Here is a 25,688-nt window from a genome sequence, read left to right on the forward strand (position 1 = left end):
ACCGGCGGCGCTCCTGCTAGCCGATATGGACAGGGCATTCGACTCGCTGAGCTGGTTCTACCTGTTCGCCCTCCTGCCGTGGCTTAACTTCGTCCCCACTTCCTGTCGTATCTACGGCTGCTATACACAGATTTGACGGCCTCGGTCATGGTGACAGGGGCTATATCCTCCAGATTTACCATCAGGCGGGGCACCAGGCAGGGCTGCCCCCTCTCGCCCTATCTCTTTGCTCTGGCCATGGAGCAGCTGGCTGCGTGGGTGCGCATTGATGCGCAGTTACGGGGGTTCGAATGGGAGCACGGTCTGTCTGACAGGATTGCGCTATATGCGGATGATGTCCTATTCTTCCTTACTGACATCAATAGGTCGGGCCGCGTCTTATGGAAATGATGCAAATCTTTGGCGAGACATCGGGGCTCTACATGAACCCCCGCAAATCAACATTGTGGGTGTGGGGGGGGGGCGCTCAAGGGTGGGGGATTGGGCATCAGCATTACAGGTAGCTGTGGGGGGCATTATTACTTGGGGGTATTCTTCTCCGAGGCTCCCACGGTCTCCTGGGAGCGGAATGTGGCAGCAGTTTGGGAGCGGGTTAGGGTAGATATCAGGACATGGTAGGTCGGCCATCTTTAAGATGGTGGCTCTCCTTAGGCTGCTGTATCAACTGCAGAATCACCCCTATCCTGTCCCACCCCACTGGTTTCGACAAGTGGACTCTGTGCTGGGGCAGTTCCTCTGGGCTGTGGGCGCAGTGGGGGTAGCGGTGCGCACCTGCTTTCTGTCCTCTTACTGTGGTGGCTTGGTGACCTCCGATATCCTCTCCTACTACCAGGCTTCCCACCTCCTAGTTTTAAATGAGTGGTGGTACGGGGACAGGGGAGACCCGGCGTACGCCCTGGAGCGCTTTCTGATGGGTGCTCACACGCTTCACACAATACTATATGTGGCACAGATCCGGAAGACACTACCACCCGCCACACAGATAGGGTTCCAGATCTGGAGGCAGGCCCTGCGGCGTATGGGATGATAGAACACACTTACAAATGAAACTCCCCTCTGGCGTAATGGTCGCTTGCCTGGACTGGCGACTTTACAGGGCTTTGGGGGATGGGACAGCATTGGAATATCTCCTCTGGCGACACTTAAGTCCTTTCAGGAACTGAGCCAGGAGTTTGGTATGCCCCGATCTCAATTTTTTAGGTATCTTCAGTTTCGCCACGCACTCGCCCCGTGTCTGGAGGGATTTGAATCCCTTCCCGAGTTTAGTCCCGTGGAAGCTAAGGTGTTCATGGGAGAGCTGGGGACCAAAAAGATATTGCGCATATACCAGCCCCTTGTTACACACTGTTCCCCCTCGCTACAGAAGCTACGAGAGTCCTGGAAGGGAGATGTTGGTGCATTGGAAGAGGAAGATTGGAGGGAGGCATTGGCAGGGCCCCGGGGTGCTGCCATTTCAATGCGCCTACGACTTATCCAGTTTAAATACTTCCACAGGGTGTTCTTCACTAGACAACGCTTGTGGCGGGCGGGTCTGATTGCATCTCCGGATTGTCTAAGAGGTGGGCACGAAATTGGGAAATTCATACACACAGTGTGGAGCTGCAACTTACTTGATAGGCTCTGGAAGGGGTGTGGGATTGTATGTCTGAGGTCCTGGGGTGGGAGCTCCCCCGTACGCTGCAGTTGGGTCTCCTGCATGTAATGGCTGGAGTAGGGGGTAACATCTATAAGAGACACTTACTACTGCTGGGCCTCACACTGGCTAAGAGGGACGTGGCCAGAGCTTGGAAAGACACGCGAGCCCCCTCTGTAGTGGCATGGAAAAGAGGGCTCGACTTCTGCATGGGACTAGAACATCCGATCTTTGTTGTCCGGGGATGTCCAAGAAAACAAAATTTGGAAGCACTGGGGTGACTGTAGGGGCCTGTGGCTTGAGCCTCCGGTGGATCAGGACCCTCCGGTGGAAATATGATGGGGCTACGATGGCAGGTGCATGCATTTTGTACGGTATATATGTAAAGAGCTAGAGACGTGTGATGGAGACCGTGCGACAGGGTTGGGTGGGGTCCGGGTGGGGGGAGGTCTGGGGGGAGGCGGTTGTTGGGGTGGTGGGGAGTTATTCTTGCATTTTCTTGGCATATGCCCTTTGATTTTCTCCTATAAGAAAATTGGATTGCAATCTAATTGTTGTGGCCTAATTGACCTGCAGATATCTGTGGGGTACAGAGCTCTGAGTACTGTATGCAACATTTGTTGTAAAAAAAAAAAAAGCAAATAAAATCATGAATAAAGCCTTCAAAATGCAAAATATTTATTGTGATTTTATTGTACACAAAGATATTGAATAAAGCAGACACCTGATGAGGCTTGATTCTCAAATGATAGAAATATCATTCAAAATTCAGCATTTTAATACTGGCCTAGTAAAAAAAAACTATTGCACTAGAAAATATTCACTATTTGCAAAATAAATCAAACCATCACGTTATATGTCAGGCAACAAAGTACATAATTCTCTACATTTGATAGTATCATAAAAAAAATCTATGAAGAAAGATTGGTAAAGCACCAATTACAGTGAGGGAGTAATGCCAGAAATATTTCTATGAACAAACAGTGCAATATCAGACTGGAAAAACGTAACCACTGAGTTCATTACTCTTTCAAGAAGGACTAACTTATCTCAAGACTGACAATAATTCATATTGCCTCCGATTTCTTTTGGGAGCTTATTTATTCTTCAAAAGGTTTCAGTTGCTTGGGGCACCCAGGCTGCTGGTCCTCCCAGTCGTTTCTCTCCTTCTGACCAGAACGTAATACACTTTTGACCTCATTTAAGAGTTTTAGCATTCAGAAACCAAAAAATTCAGAGGGTTTACGAATGCTCAAAACCTTTTTCAAATATACTAAGCTCGGAAAATGATTCAGACATGGTTTTCTGAATCATTAATTGGATAAAGAAAACCATGCCGAATTGGTATATGGAAGGGGAAGGGAAGAAATGAGCACCACCACAGGGATAGAGGAAGCATTCACCGGCTGGGATGGTTTACCTGCACAAACAGTCAAGCACTCCAGTTAGATTCTGATCTGACTGGAGGCACGCCCGGTGCAATCTAAGATGGCCGCTTAGTCTGGAGCTCCGCTCCGCGATGGGGATTACTGCCATGTCTTTCGCGGTCCCAGCTCCTTTTTAACCTTAAAAAGGACTCCTGCATGCATCGGAAGACCCACTGAGTGGATGCACATACTGCTATGGCTCTTTTTCCACCTCTGCTGTGAGAAATGTAAAGAATCATAATTTCTCACATACGGCCGCCATTTCGTTTTTTCCAGTGGTGGCGTATCTCTCCTCATATTTCCTTTGAAGTGACTTTTTGCATAACTTGCAAACCCTATTTATTCCAGCATAAATAGGGATTGGTTTACCTTCTCCCTTCATTTTTATCCAGGCGAGTGCAGTGGCTGTTTAATTTGTGGATTTTGTGCAAGTATAATTCTTAACTCTTGTTCTGTGCAGTTTTTTTCTGAGAGAGACTAATAGCCTAGTTGCTCTTTAACTCCTTTACCCTGACAAATTTTCCTCTGCTCTTTTTAACATGTGGGTAGGAGTAAAAACGGGCTTTCTATTAACAAGAAATCTACAGTTCATGCTCCTGGAAGGTGCTCATCTGATAGGGTGTGATTCTTCTATATCTGAAATTTACTGACCTTCTACAAGTTTTGAATGCAGCTAAACTCAAAAAACAACGTGTATGGCCTGGTTCTAAATTATTTATTTCACAGGACGTTTCTTCCGCTACAGCCAAACGTCAGAAGGAATTCCTTGATCTTCGTCCTGCTCTAGGCACTCTGGGCACAAGATATGCAGGTTGTGCAGAATTCCGCCGCACGGCTGGTGCTTATGCAGCCTAGGAGGGCGACCTCTAAAAAAGCATTAGACACCCTGCACTGGCTACCAGTAAGGAAGAGAGTGATGTTTAAGGCGTTGTGCATATGCCATCGCATCATTTAGGACACGGGTCCTTCTTATCTGAGGGATCTTGTTACCTGCTATGTGCCCATAAGGTCCCTGAGATCGAGTGGGACTGGCCTGCTGCTAGTGCTGAAGGTGAAAAAGGCCAGAATGGGAGGTAGGTCTTTTCGGCTCCTGGCGAATGAGAGCTGGAACAAGCTCCCTCAGAGCCTCCGGATGGAAACTTCAGAATTAAAGTTTAGGAAGGCTCTTAAAACCCATCTGTTCTCATGTTGATTAGGTGGGCTGTTCTGGATTTGTTTGAGGCACTGCCTTTAGTTTCTCTCACTGTAGCGCAGGGACACGCCGGTGTGGCGTAACCATGCGCTTTATAAACTCCTTTATTATTATTATTATTTCACCCATGCTTGTTTACAGTTACCTTTCAAAACAGAATCCCTACTTTTGAAGATCCGATAGACGTGAGAAAATGTATCCACTCACACTCCACAATGTCGATGGAAACTGCTGGTCCTTCTTCTGTGACTTCTGTACCCTGATTTATCTCTTTCTTATTATAACCATGCTTGGTCTTTGTAAATGCATTTGCTATTTTTCTCTTTCAGGTTGTTTTTAATATTTGCTTCATAACAAGTTAATTTTTTCGTTATGCAGGTTGCCTTTAATATTTGTCTCCTAGTATGTTAACTTTATCTTTTTATTTTTATTTTCTCCTTCATATTTATGCAGATTCTCTCTTTGGGATTTCGTATTTATCCATTTCCCGCTCGTTTTACATCATTCCCCGTTGTGTTGTGTTCTCCCTGATTAGAAGTGTCATCTTCACTTGTGTGTTGCCACTCCTTGTATTTTCTTCCTATTCTCCCCTGAAGGTACGTATTACAGTTGTCAGTCCTCTTTTTACTTTTATTTGCAGTCATATATCCTTTCCATAGTTGACATGTAGTGTCTTCTCTTAACGTTCTACCTATCACCCTTTCCTTTTCTCTCTTTAACTCCTACAATTCCCTTCTTTTTTCTGTTCTCCTTTCCTTTCTCAGTTTTCCATTTCTTTTTGTTTATTACTGTTGATCGTTTTGCTTTATATATTGTTCAATCTATCTATATTCAGAGTTGTATCCTGGAATGTGAAAGGTTTTATTTATCCCATAAAAAGCAGAGAATACTTTCTCATTTAGAGTCCTAAAATCCAGATTTAGTTTTACTACAGGAGACTCATCTGAAGGAATTAGAGACTTTAAAGCTTAAGCGGAGTTGGGTTGGCTCAGTCTTTGTTTCTCCTATCTCCAATAAAAAAAAAAATTGTTATTACTCTATGTCATAAAAGGTTAACTTGTTCTGTTGTTTCTCAAGACATAGGCTTGGAAGGTATATGATCATTAGCTAAATTACTTATGAATAATATTTCATTGAATGTACTTAATGTTTATGGTCCGAGTCAACCGGACTATTGCTTTCGGCCTAATATTACAAAAACATGTATCCAATATATGGATGATTTTTTTGTTTTAGGAGGTGACTGCAATCACATTTTGGATCCATTTATAGACGTCAAATCCAAAGTTCGTTTTATTCCTCATAAAACTCATAAGCAATTTCATAACACAATTCCTCAGACACGCCTTATTGACGCCTGCCGTTTATGTAACTCAGATGTAACAGAATATTCTTTTTTCTCCCCTTCTCTTGGCTCTCTTACACGATTAGATTACATTTTACTCTCCAAACATCTATCTCAAAATCTCATTTCCTCTTCAATTGAACCTATTGTAATTTCTGATCATGCCCCAGTGATTGCAACGGGGGGTTTGCCAGGGTTGTCCCCTGTCCCCTCTTTTATTTGTTTTATATATTGAACCTTTTTTATCTCCTATTCGTCAAAATTCTTCTATCTCTGAAATTACTTCTGGAGAGTTCCATTTAAAATTGTCAGCCTAGGCAGATGATATTTTGCTTTTATTTCGAATCCTGAGACCTCTATTCCCTCTCTATTAAAATAATGTTCAGATTTTTCTTAGACTTCTGGGTATAAAATGAATCCAGATAAGACAGAAATTTTGCCCATCATCAAATACTGTCTTAAACGCCATTTTGATTTGAGTGGTTTTCGATGGAATAACTCTAAAATGAAATACTTAGGCATCTGGTTTAATAATTCAGTTTTTAACTCGGATAAACTCAATATGAAGTTGGCCCTTGACAGTATTTCCAAACTTCTCTCCTCCTGGACCCCTTTTTTCTTTTCAAGGTGAGGCAGCCTTGATTCTATTAAGATGATGAATACTCCTATTTTACTATACATTCTTTCTATGATACCCATCCATATTTCTTCCATATATATTCGAAGATTTGACAACCTTATCTCCAGGGGTCATATGGGTAGTTTAATACCGGTCGGTAACGGGCGAAAATTGGTAAATTTGCCGTTTCTGACCGGTATTTTGCTTTTTCCAATGTAGGTGGCTGGATTTGGATTTGGTGATTTACCGATTTGGTAATTTAAGGAATCGGTAAATTACCAAATCCTTAAAACACCGAATCGGTAGATTACCGAATCCTGAAATCCTATGTAGGGAGTACTCAAGTGAGTTCATTTTTTAATTAAGGATTCGTTATTTACCACCAACTACAAGTTGGTGGTAAATATTGAAAACCTTTAAAAAAGCAATTTTGTGCTATTTTAATAGTGCCATGCGGCAGACATGCATGCCCTTAGGGCATGTATGTGTGCCACATGTGCACACATGCACAATTCAGGGGTGCAACAGGGTGTCAATGTGACACCCTGCCACCCTTGAATATGTTCCCCCTATTACCGATTCGGTATTTACCTAATTGGTAATAGTGAATGCCTTCTCATTCATTCTTATGGGCCTCCAGGCCCATAGGAATGAATGGGAATTACCGAATCGGTACCGAATTTTACCAAATCAGTAAAATTCACCAAATTTTCACCTCCATACTATTTACCGATTCTTGAATACCGAATCGGAAAAATTGGGAATTTAAGAATCGGTAAATAGAGATTACCTACATATGGCCCTAAGTTCTTATGGCACGATAAGAAACCTAGAATTTCCTTGAAACTTTTCAAAAACCAAAAGCTAATGGAGAAGTAAAACTTCCTGACTCTACCATACAGCCTTTTCCTAGAAGCAAGCATCCAATGGATTCTTACAGACATTACACCTTACACACATTTATGTGTTAAAATAGAAAGTTATCTACTTGCTCCCTTTTCTATTAAGGAAATTCTTACCTTTACAGCAAAGGCAAAAAGTATGTCTCTCCCGCTATTTCGTCATATATGTTCTTTATTAAGACCTCATTGTCAACCAAAGATTTCAACTGGAGAATCCTTTTGTCAATCTCCTCTTCGGTATAATCGTCTTATTACTATTAATAATAAACCTTTATATTGGAAATCCTGGAGACTTCGGGGTGTCGTTTGGATCTGTGATATATTTTATGGCTTGATGCCTTGTTCTTTTCCTCATTTTCAAGCTACTTTCAACTGTCCGCGTTATTTTTTGGCAGAAGTTCTCAACTCTTATGGAGATAATTCTAGATAACTTCTACTCTTTCCCCTCTTACGCTCCCCCATCTACAACTGATTATTTTTTTTACATTGTGCAGCTATTTCCAAAAGCTTCCTTGCTATATAAGTACCTTTCCATTCAAGATCCTATTCTCTCTAAAGCAAAATGAAAGCTTACTTGGGAAGCGGATTTTGGTTATGTGTGGAGCATTGAATTCTGGAATAAAATATGGGCAAGATCATTAAAAAATTCTAGATCTGCTTCTACTGCTCAATCTATGTTCTTTCTATTTCATGGATTGTATTTCACTCCCCTAACAATAGCTAGATTTTCACACACTACAAGATGATTCTTGCTGGTCCTGTAAATCCCCTTCAGCTGATTTGCTACATCTTTTATTTTCCTGTCCCAATGTAGCCTCCTTTTGGACAGATATATGGTCTCTCACATCCAAAATCTTTAATTTACACATATCCCTGGCTAATAATATACTTTTTGAAGGTAGTTTATCAGAATGTTTACACTTATCCTCACATGATAAAGGCCTATTTAGCTTTAGCCTTTCAACAAATGACATCTAACTGGAAATGTTCAACTAAACTCTCAATCAAGTCAAGATGGAATAATGTTTGTCATTATACTAGACTGGACATTGCTTTTGCCTCCTCCTACAATCCAATTGTTAATAGAGGCATGTATTGGTTACCGTTAACTAACTATTTAAACATAGTTGCAAAAAAAAGAAATTTTTTCTTCTAAAAGGTCTGAAAATTTTAAACCTCCGTAAGTTGTTGTTTCTCTACCTTTTATTCTAGATGATTTTATTATTATACTGTTTTTTATATGTTAATCTCGTTTTCATTTATTATTAGTATGCAATATTACTTGATCTCGGTTTTTTAATTATATTTAACTTTTTATCTCTTCCCTCCCTTTAATAATGTAAAATTAGAAACAGCTTTCTACTCTGTTCAGTTTTGCCTTTCATATCTATTGTTACTTATTGTAAGATATTATGTATGGCTTTCTTTTTGTAATTGACTTTTGTTTAAATAAAGTTTTTTAAACATACAAAAAAAGATTCTGTTCCGACCATTGAGGAGGTGGTCATCTGGAAAGTAACATGTCGGGAGAAGTCAGATTATATGGCTCCTCCTGAACCATAAGTATTATATTTGGTGGTATCCCAAGAGCATACACTCCATCTTTGGGAACTGAATCCACCCTCCTACCCATCCAGAGATCCTAACAACAATGGGCCATGCAGCTGCAAACTCTGTTAACCATCCTTTGACTGCAAGTGCCAACCTGGAAGATCAGAGGTCAAAAGTGATATTTGCCCCTGACACAATTGAGTTCTGATGTGGTGTCAATCAATGCTCCAATAGCAAGAAAAGACCCCAAATTGCCAGGCCATGTTCTCTCTGAACGGGACCAGTTTTGGCATAATTAGGCTTCGTCATTAAGATATTGCTCAAGGCTTGTGATACAGGGAGCACGAGACCCACATCTGGGCATACCCACCGTTCGTAAGGCTTCACACTCAGTAAAACACAAAGTGATTGTTGGAATGCTTGCGTTAATCTCAACATCTGGTAATTACTTTTGCCACATGCGGATCCATTGTTTTTTCACCCTTATCGCAGGGTAAGGATTTTGCTGCCTGTCTGCCTAACCAGAGTTGACGCTTCCATGCCAGTGCAGGGCGTTGGAGTAGGAAATCAGTGAACAGAGCACAGCAGAATGTAAACAAAGAAGGATGTTAACCCCCTCAATGCTTGTGACGGAACCATTCCGTCATCAGTCACGGTTGGGCTGTGCTAATGACGGAATGGTTCCGTCACAACCACACCCATTTACATAGGAGCCCAGCACAGGAGGAGTATTCCATCAGCAGCAATGGTGTTAAACAGAAAGTACATCATCTTATGCCTGTTGCCTCAAGAAAATTACATTTTCCTGAAGTAGGCACGACTAGCCTATACCTATCCAAGATAGTTACATTACTAGTGTTTATTATCAAAGTTTCTTAATCCAAAATTGGGTTCATAATTTTTCCTGTGATTGAATTGCCTACCTAAACCAGGTAAAAAGAAGCTTTGGTCACAGACGAATATGACATAATGCTTTTGTATCGCTCTGTTTCATTGCGTTCATTGCCCACTTAGACACCATTTGTGTTTCAGATTTTTGCTTATTTTGGAACAGTATTCCTAGTTGGATACCTCTTCTGAAACACATTATTGCTAGGCTCTTTCTCATCCCTGTCTGAGGATAATTTTCAACACTTGTATCATTCTTCATCTTCAATCAAGATCTACCAATATTGCCTATGAAGCTTTTTCTGACTTTGAGGCTGTTTCACAATGTTAGGACATTCCTAAGGAGGCACTTGGCACCTTTAACATACATACTAAGTTCAGGGTGGCACCGTGGCTACTGGAAGGGTTTGCCTTTCCCTCTGGCAATCAAGAAGGAAACAAGCAAGGCCTTCACAGCCTCCAGTCCTTGACAAATGAATATCTGTTTTTGATTTGCACATGAATGCACAGTTTTCTCTAATCAAACTTGATACATTCGTCACATTTTGGCATCAAATTTAATGGAGAGTAGATTACAGAGAATAGCATACAACTTGAAATACATATGATATTGTTGATGTATGTCAGTTATATTTCACAGTATGAAATGTGAATGAACAATTGTCATGAAACTCACCTTCTTGAATCAATAAATCCCATTGAGTAAAGAGATATTTCACCAATCAATGCATAATCTGGCACCATCATGGCGACTGTCCGAAATAATGCCTAAAGAGGTGATGACAAACATTTATTTAATCAAAATAAATATAGCTCAACACTATTCTAAAGCCATAACTGTTCAGGATACATCTTCAAAAAGCCTCTTTGCAGCCTAGCGTAACTATTAAAAGCTTTATATTAATTTATCAGATTGGGCTACCTTCTACGTAAATTGCCATCCACCACTATTAAAGGCTTTTGAACAATCCATGGCAGAAGAAAACAAATTCTATACATTTGTTTATGTTAGTTTGATGGAAACTGGGCTCCCGCTGTAGACTCATATCTTCAAAGCTCTCAGCTACAGGCAAGGACATCAGAAACAAGTTACATGGCACTGACCTGATGTGGCAACATGCCAACACATTCAATGCAATACCTAGCATTCCTTTAGTTCTGAGATATTTTGTAATTTTGAATGGACTCATAAGGGAGGAGAGAGAATTATAAACAATCTGAAAACAGTATCCATCAGAAACAATGTTAGCAAGGGTGTATACTGTTTTTTTCCCCAAATTATACTATTACCTTGCAGATTATCTGGGCTTGATCCACAAACATTCTAAAATTACTGCCAATGGGATACACCTAAGTCTGGAACAGAAAACAGTTTTTGTGATTTCTCAAAGAATTCCTTGCGTACTTCTGGGAAGCTGCAGCAGTTGCATCCTTAGAGGAGCATTCAGATGCTCAAGCATTTACATAGGCACACATGTCAACACTGTACCTTTATGCATATGTAAATGCGTAGCAAAAGTGCCGTTGCACATGTTTTATTTTCTTTCTCTACAGGAAAAATACTTTTCCACTTGAAGAAACCCCTTGGCTTCTGATTCCCATCCTGAATAGGATTTCTGGCGTGAACAGGATTCAATCTTTCCTTGTTAGTAGGGGAGATGCCCTTAGGTTCATGCCAAGATGGACGTAACAAATCAAGCTATCGTGAAGAAACCCAAATTCCAGATGTGGCAGTCACGAGAGACTATTTTTGGCATTAGCTCCTAGGACTTTGAACTACACTTTGAATTCCTAGCCTTTGAACTACACTACTTTGAACTATAATTTGAACTCCTAGCCTTTGAACTAAACTACTTTGAACTACACTTTGAACTCCTAGCTTTTGAACTACACTACTTTGAACTATAATTTGAACTCCTAGCCTTTGAACTACACTACATTGAACTATAATTTGAACTCCTAGCCTTTGAACTACAAAACATTTGACTCACATTGAGAGCAAAAAAACAGCTAAATAAAATGTAATGTGTTTGATTTTTGGAACCACTGCGAATAGCTTTTTAGTGGGTTCCGGAATTTCGATGCCTGTGCCACAGAATAGGGAACAGAGGATGTTAGGGGCAGGGTGCCATTTTGGCTTTGAAATACTGTCCTATCTGCCTGGTATCAAGCAATGCCATTAATACAACATGGAGCATGTGTTATTTCACTGTGATAGCATCAAATGTTACGAGGGTTCCAGCCTGCCAACAGGGCTATTTTAAAGATAAATATTTTTCAATAATAAACATTTGAAATCTCACAATGTTCCTAAGATATGAACATTTCCGAAGTTGAATTGTATACATTGTTGTGTCTTATGTCAGGAGGAAATCAATAGGTCAAGATTAGACCTTTCCCTACTCCTACATATATTTGATGTATATGGTAAGGCTCACTTTTTGTTTTAACTTACTTCTATGTCACATTAAGTTTTCTGTATCTTAACTGGTGTCCCCTTTCAGTAAAGGTAAAGTTACTTTTGATCAGTACATGAAATCTAAACAGAATATTAATAACATTAGTATCATTATCTTGACAGATCATTAATAGAAAAGTACCTTTAGATTATCAGGAAGTTCTGCGCGTCCAGCATACCCGGGATTCATAGTGATGAAGACTGAGCAAGTTGGATTGAGAGTTAGTTCTGTTCCTTCAAAGATGAAGGTTTTCAGATTTCGTATAATAGCCTGCTGTATACTCAGAATCTGTTGTGCAACTACAGACAACACTTCCACCTAGTTTGGAGAAAACACATAATTGATTATGCATAAACATACATAATACAAGCACTACACTCAATTGATTAAGCACAACATGACATATGCATACTTGGTAGCTATTCTCAATGGCATGTATATATTGAAGGTCTACCTAATGCTTCCACTGTAAAGTCTATTGTTTAATCGAATATTTTATTTAAATGTGAACAAGTCACCTCTTATGAATTTCATATTGGAATGATGGCTTTAAAATGTTTGAATAAAAGCCACATTGTTAATATTGAGGTGATTGAAAAGAACTTCATACTTTAAGATAACATTTGAAACGTAAAAACAGCTAATATTTTTACATTGCTTAAAAATAGAAGGTTTAGGGAGTGACTGCCACTCATGGCTAAGCCCATACTGTCAAATATCAATTTGTTTTTGGGAGTTTTCTAAATTTCACGTTAGTGTATGGTTTAGATGCTACATTAAAATAATCTCTCATATATACACACATAGAGAACCACTTTGCTGTTGCTGAAAAAGGCACTGATTGGTTTACAACCAATACTTAACCAAGAAGACACACCATATCCTTCATTAAATTAACCAATTGGCCTTCATGTGACAGAGGAGCTATTAGATTGTTGGGTGCTCTTCTGGGATATTCCACTCAAGACTTGTACCACTAGTACACCATATATTTGGCTTTCTGTGATGTCACGCTTTTCCACACTACCTTCTATGGTGCTGGTGCTGACCGGCTAGTGACAGTTCTCTAAACTGTAGCAGTCCGGAAGGCCAGCCCCTTCTTTGTCCAGTTGTCTTAAGAGTTATCAATGCTATTCTATTTCTATTATTTCCCATATCAATCTGAGGTTTGCACCTGTGACCACAATGAGATGAGCTGACAGGCAATTATGACATCACAACTGAGAATATATAGAACATTAGAACATTGGAATGTTGGGAGCTCAAACATTCCAATGTTTCTTTGTTCGCAGCTCTGGCTGTGAACAAAGGCTTCAGGGAGCCTGAGGGGATTCCAATCCCCTCACTCTTCCAAACGGCTTTGTTTTTTTTTGTTAGAACATTCTATCCTCTTGTGACAGAATGTTCTAATAGCCTTATAGCCCTTCGTAGATGGGCTATACCGCTATCAAAGTCCCTCTCCCTTGTTAAAGGCCCTCGCCTTCGGCTCGGGGCCTGTTATGGCTGTCTTTTTGCTAGCTCTTTGGAGAAGGAGAATGATGAAGAGTGACTCCAGCCTATCACCCCCATAGCATAGGGATTAGGCCGATAGACAGGGGCCCTGTCTTACATATATAAGGGTATTTTCGTACCATTTTCCTTAGAGTAAGGCTTATGAATTTAAGTTAGGGGATAGACATATAAGTATTAGTCATGATTTGCTCATTTGCTAACATGCTAGGCTATTTTCCATGGAGCTATGCATATTGTGGGCTCCGTAGGCCTTAAACGAGACAGACTCCATTTTGCTTTCTGCCCGGTAGCTCGAGAAGGCTTTCTAGGTGAAGAGTAATGTTTTAGTTTCAAGCTGTTGTTCGCTTGGAGAGAACCGGTTCAGGCTGACCCTTATCGAAGGAATGTATTTTTCTCCACTCCGAAGACACAACTTCAGGCCGGCCGGCTGGGAAAGTGTCCTTGGTACGGGGAGGTACAAGAATTTGGTGGGCGGCAGGTTACTGGCCGTAACTTTCCATGAAGGAACGGGCTTTGATATTAGCGAAGGTGTTAGTCAGTTTGTGAGTTAGTCCGTAGGCGGCATCTAGCCGTTAGCATCTCTGCCATTATTCATTTTCATGGTGGACAAGTCGCCATCTTTGAAGTCGGAGAAAGATTTAAGACCGAAACTCTCTGAGAAAGACTGAACGAGAAGTAGCGCGGAGCGCACTGATACAGAGAGAGAGAGACGGTAGCTAATAACCAGCAAGGTTCCGGTGTCCTGAGGGGAAGCAGACGAGGTTGAGCCTAGCGGTGCAGACGTGTACTTGTGACGGCTGAGGGTGACTGCAAGGCGAGCTAGGATACAGAGACGAGAAGGGAACCTAGATGACTGCCGAGCCCAGACTTCATATTTATCAGGTGAAGTCCGACCAGCTCTAATAGAATGTGCACTCTAATCTTTACCTTTTCTTTGCAGAAGTTATGTTGCATAGTAATGTGATTCGTGTCTATTGTTAATAAATACCCTAATTCTTATGGAATTATTGTGTGCCTTGTGTTCCTGTTCAATCTCGGTAAATGCATCTCCTAGTCGAAAGTTGTTTATGTGAACGGATGTGTAATCCCGATCAGGTAAATGGTGATCGAACAAAGAGGGAGTGAGTGGACCTTTGATGCCAAGAACAGAAAGTACACCATATAATTTGGAACCGTGTTCAAAGTCATTACTATAGTTTTATTCCGAGTAGGTAACTGAGATATTATCCTGATAACTGTTCATAGGAATGTGGTCGTCGTTGATATGCGGCGTTAATGAGAGCACTGGGGGGGATTACCAGTGTGGATACCCACAGGATTGTGGCTTGAATAAGTGAGAACGCCAGGGAGGATACTGGCGTGTAGTTTCGCAGGATTGCGAACAGTTTGGAAAAGAGAGCATTGGGTTCTGCAGGCCCATGTGTAGACGCACCGGATTGTGTGTCAGATCTGCCCTAGGGTAGAACGGTCTGGGTCGGGGTGGCCGCGAGACCAACTGATGTGAATAAGATATTGTAGAAAATCCGTACATGTATATTGTCATTCCCCATCCTTAGGTGCGACCTGTATATATATCTGTATATCTATTCATTGTGAATACGATCTGAGGAGGGAAGGTGAGTACGTTTTGGCTGGGTCACAGGGGCCCCTGGGGGCTGATCCCATCTAAACAGAAAATCCAGCCATTACATCTGGCGTCACGAACAGGATTACGAAGCCTGTGTGCATTGTGTTGTTTTAATCTTGTTGGTTTGCGCTCGGCTTGTACGTATAAAATTTTGTTTATAATTGTGTATATAATTTTTGCGTGTAATTATGTTTGCGAAAAAATCATCGTCGGTTTTTAAATTACCGATTCAGATTCCCGGCTGGGAGTCTACGCCTTACGAGGCATTGGCTCGTGAGTGGGCCGACTCTACTGGTTTGAGTGAAAATTGGTCTTCATGCTTGGAGCAGGCGGAGCCTGCCGATGTTGTGTCATGCTTGCAGAAAGCGCCAGTAGTGAAAGGTGATGAGCTTCCTATTTTAGGACGCAGAGGGTGGATTGTTCTTAATGCATACAGAATATTGCATGAGAGGTTTGTTCAATTACAGAAACAGTTTAAAGATATGGAAGGACAGTGTGTTGAATTGCAAAATGCGCACACTTTATTGCGTTGTCAAAATAAATTGCTTGCTGACAAACTTGAAACATATCAAACCATTGCCGAAAGGGCTGCGGTCCGTATTGCACGATATAAGTATAAACATCGTCGTGGACGTGTGTCTTCACGCAAAGTGCGTATGGTTGTAGCAAAAGCTGGAATGGATTGGAACCCCGATGAGTGGGATGGTAATATCTGGGATTCTCATACTTCTGACTCCTCGGCAGAGGAGGGTGACAAACGCGAGTCTTCTCGCTCCGGACGTGATTGTAAATCTGCTTCATGTATCGATTTAAGTCCTGATTGTGACCGTCCTCGTTCTTCCCGTGTGGATGACGTAGCTTGCCCTGATTGTGCTGCTAAATCTAAGATGTGGGCTTCCTCGGAAGCTCTTCCTGCAGTTTCCGCTCACCCGATTTTTCGACGAAAATTACAACAGGCTCCTGGTAACCCGGGTGGTATAGCTCTTGATTGTATTGAAGACTTTACTCAGCAGGAGGTTAGTGACATTCTGCAATGATTTCGACAACGGCCTGGTGAGGCCTTGCTTACCTGGATGGTGCGCCTTTATGAGCTTGGCGCTGCCGGTATTATGCTCGATGCTGTTGATTGCTTACGTTTTTGTTCTTTGAGTTCTGATTCTACGATTCAAGATCATTTTCGAAACTATAATGGTGCTGGTCAAATTACTTTGCTCCAGCTTGCGTCTGACGGCTGTAATCATAAATACCCAACCGAATCTGATTGGCCCACTGATGAGAAACCGTGGTACACTCTGCGCGATGCGTCGCAACGTTTGAAAGAGGAAGTCATGAAAACGTGTATCTTCCTTAGTACTGCTGACAAGTTATTGGATGGTCTTTTAACATCTTCTGTGCGTAATCGCATAATCCGTGCTTCTCCTGTTGCTTACAAGCAGGTCATGATGACATTATTGATTAACCAAACTGGCAATCCTTTGTCTGTTGTGCTTGAGTCTGTTCGTCAGCTTGGTGAGCTGGGTGAATGGTTTAAACCTGAAAGACAATCTCGAGGGTCGTACTGGTGGGGACTATAAGTTCTCTAGACGGGACATGTTTCTTGCTCTCATTGCTGATGGTGTCAAAAGAGAAGACATTGATGGCGAGCCTAATAATATCCTATGGGATATGTTTCGTAAGCGTGGTTTGGATCGGAAGGAGGGTGCCCGTCGTGTGCGAAAGAATGAGTATGATCGTGGTTCGGATGACAGTGGTGATGAGAGACGACGTGTGAATTCTGATCGCCGTGATGATCGGCGCTATGAACGTGACGGATCCCCTCGTCGTAATGATGGGAGGGGGAGAGAGGATGATCGTGAGAGGGGAAAAGATGATCGAGTTTCCAACAAACGAAGAGATGAAAGGTGTTACTCCCCTGACACGAGAAAGAGAGAGGATCGTAACAGACTCTCTGATCGTAACTCACAGCTTTTTGAACCTGACACTAATCCGTTTCGTACTGGAGACGGATATGAACATGACATTCTAATACCAAAGAAAACCGAAAGCATTTACCCTGATTTGTCTTGGTTGACAGACCGCAGGAAAAATGACTAGGAAATAGGTCAAGCTCCGGTACGCAAGTGGGCCCACAGAGATTACAGACCCTATGTAGATATTGAGATTTTTTGGAAACATCGTAATATCCAAAGGGCCCGAGCGTTGGTTGATACTGGGGCGGAGGCCACTTTAATTCATGGTAAATCGAGAAAATTTAATGGACAGTCTTTTACAATTACCGGTCTGGGTGGTAAAGAGACACCCGCGGTTCAAACTGCACTCGAAATTAAAATTGGTAGAATTCCTCGTAGAGAATACTCTGTGTTGGTTGTGCCACTTTTGGAATACATTATTGGAATTGACATTTTGAAAGGTATGACTTTGCATTTGGATGATGGTTGCTATCAATTTGGTACACAACAGTATATTTCGACCAGACCCGTACGGGTTGGCCGTTTACGCATGCCACCTATTAAGATACCTATAGCAACGAAAGTGATCTCTCAGAAGCAATATCGCATCCCAGGTGGTCATGAAGAAATTACCGCTACGATTCAGGATTTGGTTGACGCAGGAGTCATTACTCCGGTCACATCTGCTTGGAATAATCCTGTTTGGCCCGTGCGCAAAAGTGATAATTCTTGGCGCATGACTGTTGATTATCGAGAATTGAACAAAAATACACCTAAATTGACTGTTGCGGTGCCTGACATTGTCACATTGATTCAGAGAATTCAAAAGCATCCAGGTACGTGGTATGCTTCCATTGATATTGCTAATGCGTTCTTTTCAATTCCGATTGCCCCCGAATGTCAGGAACAATTCAGTTTCACATGGAATGGACGTCAAATGACGTTCCGGAGTCTTCCTCAAGGCTATGTACATAGTCCTACGATCTGTCACCGGCTGGTGGCGGAACATTTGTCTGAAGTGCCCACGAATCCACAAGTTCAGATTTGTCATTATATTGACGACATTTTGATTCAAGGTGAAACGCAAGACCAGGTACAGTCCCATTTAGATCAAATTATTGACTGTTTGCGAGCGAAAGGCTGGGAAATTAATCCTGACAAATTACAAACTCCATCCCAAGCTGTGAAATTTTTGGGAATTAATTGGCATGAGGGTCACAGAGAGGTGATTCCACAGGTTAAACGGAAAATACTTGATTTTGCTGTTCCCAGAAACAGGAAAGAAGCTCAATGCTTTATTGGTTTATTTGGATTTTGGCGTCAGCATATTCCCCATTTGAGTCAAATCTTGGCTCCACTGTATCGAGTCACTCGTAAAAAGAATGCGTTTGAATGGGGTGAACCTCAACAGACTGCTTTTAATTTGGCTAAAGAAGCTATTCAGTATGCTTTGGATTTGTGGCCCGTGAATGACGGTGATGTGGATTTGAATGTGTCCGTGGAAGGCTTGTATGCTAATTGGAGTTTGTGGCAAAAGCAGGGCAGACAAAAAGTGCCATTAGGTTTTTGGACCAAAAAGCTACCTGAGGCTGGTGAGCGTTACTCACCTTTTGAAAAACAGTTGCTCGCTTGTTATTGGGCTCTGGTGGATACCGAGCAATTGACCCTAGGCCATGCTGTGATTTTAAGGCCTGAAATTCCCATTATGCAGTGGGTTTTGAGTTCACCAAAGTCCCATCGAATTGGACATGCTCAGGAGGCTAGTGTGATTAAATGGAAGTGGTACATTCAGGACAGGGCACGTGTGGGTCCGAAAGGTGTGGCGGTTTTACATGAGCGAGTGGCGCAGGCGCCCTCCAATGAGAGTGAAAGTGAGTGTTCGGTTCCCGTAGTGCAGGAGTCTCCCGTGAAGTGGGGTAAATCATTTGATGATCTGTCCGCGGAGGATAGAAAACATGTGTGGTTTACGGATGGTTCTGCGAAATTCATTGGTGACAAAAGACATTGGAAAGCTGTCTCTTTTAACCCGATTACAAAGAAATTGCTAAGCACAACTGGAGATGGTAAGAGTAGCCAATATGCTGAACTCTATGCAGTTTACCAAGTTTTGAAACAGGAACTACCAGGCACATGTCATATTTTCACTGATTCCTGGTCCACTGCGAATGGACTAGCGGTGTGGTTGCCAACATGGCATTCTCATAATTGGGAGTTGCATTCCAAAGAATTATGGGGTAAAGAACTGTGGCAAGAAATTTGGGAATTGCTCCCGCAGAGTACTGTAACAATCTTTCACGTGGATGCTCATACTCCAATTGACTCCCTTGACAAATTTTTTCATAATATTGCAGATGAACAGTCTAAAATTTCTGAGGCAGTGGTTGACATGCAGGATTCTGATTTGGCGGGATTGGCGAAGTGGGCCCACCAGAAAGCAGGACATTTTGGAGAAAAAGCCACTAGCAGGTGGGCTGCCGATAGAGGAATTCATATTCCTTTTTCTTTAATTAAAGATGTCATTCTACATTGTCCCATTTGTCAGCATTCTAGGAAAAAAGAGGTACCTCAGATTGTTCGAGGTCACTTACATCGAGGTAAATTGCCCGCCCAAATTTGGCAGATTGATTATATTGGTCCGCTCCCTATGAGCAGAAATTGTCAATACATTTGCACAGTGGTTGATACCTATAGTGGCCTTTTGGTCGCTTTCCCTTGCAAGAATGCTACCCAAGTGAATACGATTAAAACCCTGGAGTTAATTATTCTATACTATGGTGTCCCATTCCAGATTCAATCAGACAATGCATCCCACTTTCGTGGAAGATTGGTACAGGGATTGGGTGTTTCATATTCCATATTACCCACAAGCTTCAGGATTGATTGAGAGAATGAATGGCTTGTTGAAAGAACAGTTGCGCAAGTTGACTGATGACCGTTACAGCCAGTGGAGAGATGTCCTACTTCAAGCTCTGTTAATTTTAAATAATCGTCCTTTGTTACATGCTGAATCTCCTTTGATGCGTTTGTTTCCTCCACATGTTGATGCAAAACCTAACTCCATAGCGAACACTGTCATGTATTGGGAAATTACCCCCGGTGCTTTGGCTCCATGTAGAGCAACCCCAGGTTCCGCAGGCCTTGACCTGCATGCATTAAATGATGCACATTTTCCAGGAAAAGATCGAATCATTGTTGAAACTGGCATTGGTGTCTCTATACCTGCCGGTAGTTTTGGATTAATTGCCCCTAGATCTGGCCTGGCCCTGAAAGGTGTACAAGTGCTCGGAGGAGTAATTGACAGTGATTATCAGGGAGAGATTAAGGTTCTCCTGCTTAATGGCAGTGAGACGGATTTGTTTATCAAAAAGTCTGACCGTGTTGCTCAGTTACTGATTATGCCTGTCTTCAGTGGTGAGATCAAAAAAGGCTCTGCTCCAACGTTGCTAACTGTGCGAGGACAAAAAGGCTTCGGATCGTCTGATCTTCCTGGAGCTAAAATATGGGTGCAATCGCCTAAAAATCCTCCTGAACAGGCTGATATTATTGCGACCGGTCATGACAACACCGTTTTGGTGATGAAGCCAGGGAAAGATGGCTGGGAAGCTGTCCCAGCTGATAAATGTTACTTACGAGAATGATTAAGGCCTGTGTTTGTATTTTTTCAGATCATTCTTTGGATTGCTGCTGCAGAATGTGTCGGCGCTGGACTCCTTTTGGCTTGCTACGCCGGGAGAGGAGAGGATCCACCGACGCCGGTTGATGGGATAATAAGAGCCCCGCGGTCCGCGTGGGTACAGTCATCGAATTTCTGGGTCACACTCGCGAAGCGGGTGACGAACTCTCCGCATTTTTGCCTTACACCCATGAAGAGCGTTACTGACATTTTAGCGACCTGTTTGGTAGCTGTCCCTGCATCCACTGAGACTCTTCGCCATGTCTTCAATGTATCTAATGCCCGACCTAATGTTATTCTGGGTGATTTCGCGGCCCATGAGTATTGTCCCTCATGTACTCTTATTCCAGATCTTGATGTCCCTATTAATTCCAGAATTACTACTTTTAATATTACCCCTGGAGATCTTTGCTTCGTGATGACCTGTAACCCTAAAGTTATTACCGAGTGTTTGCGGCTGAAGCTCCAAGCCGCTACTACTTTTTCATTTCATCAACGTTTGTTATGTTCAAAGAGACTTCCTAATTCATGTCTTTCAGTTAAGAATAATATGACCTGTAAACGTTTAGTAGTAGCCACTAGCCATTATCGTTCAATGCTATTGCCAGCTGGATGGCTCTTTTCTTGCGGGAATTCATCTTGGCCCTATATTCCTGCGAATATTTCTGCCATCACTAGATTAAGTTTGCTAATGTTTTCCTCACATCCTACTTCACATTCCCGTATTGTACGTGATTCTATGTCATTGCATGAAGATTGTGATTCCTCTGTTCATCTCTATTCCAGATCGGAATATCTTGGTTTAGCTTTTTCTATTATTGGAGTGCCTGCATTGGCCGTTTATAATGCCAAAACAATAGGCAAAATGGCCTGCTGGATGGTTAAGTCAATTAACCAAACATCTACTGTTTTATCTGATCTCTTATTAGATGCCCAAGGTGAACGTAGAGCTATTTTGCAGAACAGGGCCGCTATTGATTATCTCCTGCTGAAACATGGACATGAGTGCTCGGATTTTGAAGGTCTATGCTGTTTTAATTTGTCTGACCATTCTAAAGCTATCCAATCCCATATTGACAAACTCCACGACTTGACTGCAGAAATTAGACAACATATAGATCAGGGTTTCTTTGACTGGCTTTTTAATTGGCTCCCTGACATGCATTCCCTACGACAAATTTTAGGGGGGGTTATTGTCGCTATTTGTATCCTAATAGCTATTTGTTGCTTTATTCAGTGTATCCCTTCCTTGCTGCAATTTTTTAGACTTAGTAAGGGTCGTAGGTCAGTTAATTTTGTTTCATACTATTCGTCTACTGACGTTAGCTCCATTTAGTATGTGGTTAATAGACTGGAGTCAAGGGGTGTAATGTTATGGCTGTCTTTTTGCTAGCTCTTTGGAGAAAGAGAATGATGGAGAGTGACTCCAGCCTATCACCCCCATAGCATAGGGATTAGGCCGATAGACAGGGGCCCTGTCTTACATATATAAGGGTATTTTCGTACCATTTTCCTTAGAGTAAGGCTTATGAATTTAAGTTAGGGGATAGACATATAAGTATTAGTCATGATTTGCTCATTTGCTAACATGCTAGGCTATTTTCCATGGAGCTATGCATATTGTGGGCTCCGTAGGCCTTAAACGAGACAGACTCCATTTTGCTTTCTGCCCGGTAGCTCGAGAAGGCTTTCTAGGTGAAGAGTAATGTTTTAGTTTCAAGCTGTTGTTCGCTTGGAGAGAACCGGTTCAGGCTGACCCTTATCGAAGGAATGTATTTTTCTCCACTCCGAAGACACAACTTCAGGCCGGCCGGCTGGGAAAGTGTCCTTGGTACGGGGAGGTACAAGAATTTGGTGGGCGGCAGGTTACTGGCCGTAACTTTCCATGAAGGAACGGGCTTTGATATTAGCGAAGGTGTTAGTCAGTTTGTGAGTTAGTCCGTAGGCGGCATCTAGCCGTTAGCATCTCTGCCATTATTCATTTTCATGGTGGACAAGTCGCCATCTTTGAAGTCGGAGAAAGATTTAAGACCGAAACTCTCTGAGAAAGACTGAACGAGAAGTAGCGCGGAGCGCACTGATACAGAGAGAGAGAGACGGTAGCTAATAACCAGCAAGGTTCCGGTGTCCTGAGGGGAAGCAGACGAGGTTGAGCCTAGCGGTGCAGATGTGTACTTGTGACGGCTGAGGGTGACTGCAAGGCGAGCCAGGATACAGAGACGAGAAGGGAACCTAGATGACTGCCGAGCCCAGACTTCATATTAATCAGGTGAAGTCCGACCAGCTCTAATAGAATGTGCACTCTAATCTTTACCTTTTCTTTGCAGAAGTTATGTTGCATAGTAATGTGATTCGTGTCTATTGTTAATAAATACCCTAATTCTTATGGAATTATTGTGTGCCTTGTGTTCCTGTTCAATCTCGGTAAATGCATCTCCTAGTCGAAAGTTGTTTATGTGAACGGATGTGTAATCCCGATCAGGTAAATGGTGATCGAACAAAGAGGGAGTGAGTGGACCTTTGATGCCAAGAACAGAAAGTACACCATATAATTTGGAACCGTGTTCAAAGTCATTACTATAGTTTTATTCCGAGTAGGTAACTGAGATATTATCCTGATAACTGTTCATAGGAATGTGGTCGTCGTTGATATGCGGCGTTAATGAGAGCACTGGGGGGGATTACCAGTGTGGATACCCACAGGATTGTGGCTTGAATAAGTGAGAACGCCAGGGAGGATACTGGCGTGTAGTTTCGCAGGATTGCGAACAGTTTGGAAAAGAGAGCATTGGGTTCTGCAGGCCCATGTGTAGACGCACCGGATTGTGTGTCAGATCTGCCCTAGGGTAGAACGGTCTGGGTCGGGGTGGCCGCGAGACCAACTGATGTGAATAAGATATTGTAGAAAATCCGTACATGTATATTGTCATTCCCCATCCTTAGGTGCGACCTGTATATATATCTGTATATCTATTCATTGTGAATACGATCTGAGGAGGGAAGGTGAGTACGTTTTGGCTGGGTCACAGGGGCCCCTGGGGGCTGATCCCATCTAAACAGAAAATCCAGCCATTACAGGGCCTTTAACGCTGGAGAGGGCCTTTAATAGCCGGTATAGCCCTCTACAGCGGGCTATAAGGCTATATTCTCCTCTTTCCTCCACCATTAAATAGACAGCATTATTTCTGATGAAAATATCTCTAAATAGTTCCGCTTTTCTTGGGCAAGCTCAACTGGCCATCAAGCCATCTTGAAAGCTTTGCTAATCAAAACGAATTCTGTACATGAAATGGTTAGTGCTGTTTGCTGCAGAAAAGATGTCACTGAGAACGAACAAATCATGCAGAAGATGCAACAATGAACTATATAAGATGAAAGCTTCTCTAAGTTGGAACAGCTGGATTAATTTCGACTTGACATTTGCCCAGGCAAGGAGAAAACTAGGATGATTTGATGATTTGTCTTTGAAGATAGTCTGTCACCAATACTTAATATTTGTATCCTTGCTCTTACATTCTTAATTGCTATACACATAAATGTCTGAATAAGACTATTTTAAACAAACTTTAAAAAAAATATTATTTCAGTATTAATAATGTTCCAATGCTTACCCATCCCCCTCTGAAAAAGGGGCTGTTGATGCACTTTCCAACATTTGCTGTACTATTGACATCTGGTAGGAAAGGCACTGCCAGTGTCTGTGAATACCCACTACATTTTAACGGTGTCAGTATTCATTTTATTTGCACCTGATTGGTCTGGCACCCACAACTACTACTATAGGTGCCACACAAATATGAAAAAGTGTTGTACTCATAGTGAAATTCAGGCATGTATAATTAATAATTGGGTGCCCATTATGAATTCAGAACTTCTGCATTTGTCCATGCTTAGGTTCTATTTATGCATGAAAAACAAACTATCAATCAGACACTTTATAAATGCACACAGGGCTCATTTTAGGCCAAAAAAGAACTCAAAACTGATAATGACTCTGTCCTGCCACAATTGTTTATTTCTGATGGAATTTTAAAACTGTGAAGGTGCAGAATTTGGCTTTCATTACAGAGACATGGTGAAGAAATGTCGGGTCTCGACTTGCAGCCCCAAGCTGTTATAAAAAAGCACTGGGCCTTTTCACAAACTGCATTTTGTTGTAGTTTTATAGTACTACAATAGTATTATAAACAAACCACCAAATGCTATTCACAAACGTACATGCAGATTTTATACATCCTCTTCTATCCTTTTCTGTGCAGGTATCTCAACTTCTCCACACATGTAAGTATACATTTTAGAACTAAGGGGCTCATTAGGATCGCGGTTTTCCCGCATCCTCTGGGCCGGCGGAAGCCACCGCCGGCCCGAGGATGCGGGAAAACCGCTGCTGAGCCTCAAAAGACCCACCGCCATATTAGGATGGCGGTGGGTCTTGAAATCTGTCCGCAGCTTTTCCGCCGCAGTCGCCTTCCGACCGCGGCGGAAAAGCTTTAACATGGCTGGCGGTGTCTATCAGACACCGCCAGCCATATTATGATGGTGTAAAATGTATGTTTTTCCACGGCGGCTTTTCTGCCGTGGAAAAGCATACAGACCTTCACTTCGGGGGCCCGTTGCGGGCCCCTTGGTTGAAGGGGGGTGAGGGATGCACATGGGGGGTACCTATGCAGCACCCGCCGCAATGTTAAAGATACAGGATGTGACCTCAGCCGCCTGCCAGCCTGACGTCATACATTAATTAATTTCCGGGCAGCCCGCCGCGTGGTGCGCCAGGCTATCTTCCAGCCCACACTCTCTGCCCATTAAACAAAGGCGGACCGGATGTGACCTCACGCTGCTCTGCAGCAAGTGAGGTTGCCTGAGAAGAAGCGGCGGGGGATTTGTAGTGCAGACATGCCAATAGTAGACCCG

General features: G+C 42.4%; 1 protein-coding gene across 1 annotated transcript in view; it reads right to left on the reverse strand.

The window, feature by feature from the left end:
- DNAH3 (dynein axonemal heavy chain 3) overlaps nucleotides 1-25,688 on the reverse strand; it is a 614,138-nt gene that overhangs the window by 239,306 nt on the left and 349,144 nt on the right. The window contains exons 31-32 of the mRNA XM_086940811.1: nucleotides 12,158-12,334; nucleotides 10,234-10,325 (exon numbers count right to left, since the gene is read on the reverse strand). Coding sequence (XP_086796937.1) covers nucleotides 10,234-10,325; nucleotides 12,158-12,334 — 269 coding nt within the window. The remainder of the gene's footprint in view (nucleotides 1-10,233; nucleotides 10,326-12,157; nucleotides 12,335-25,688) is intronic.

This window comes from Lissotriton vulgaris, chromosome 10, assembly GCF_964263255.1.
Source record: "Lissotriton vulgaris chromosome 10, aLisVul1.2, whole genome shotgun sequence".
Classification (NCBI taxonomy): Eukaryota; Metazoa; Chordata; class Amphibia; order Caudata; family Salamandridae; genus Lissotriton; species Lissotriton vulgaris.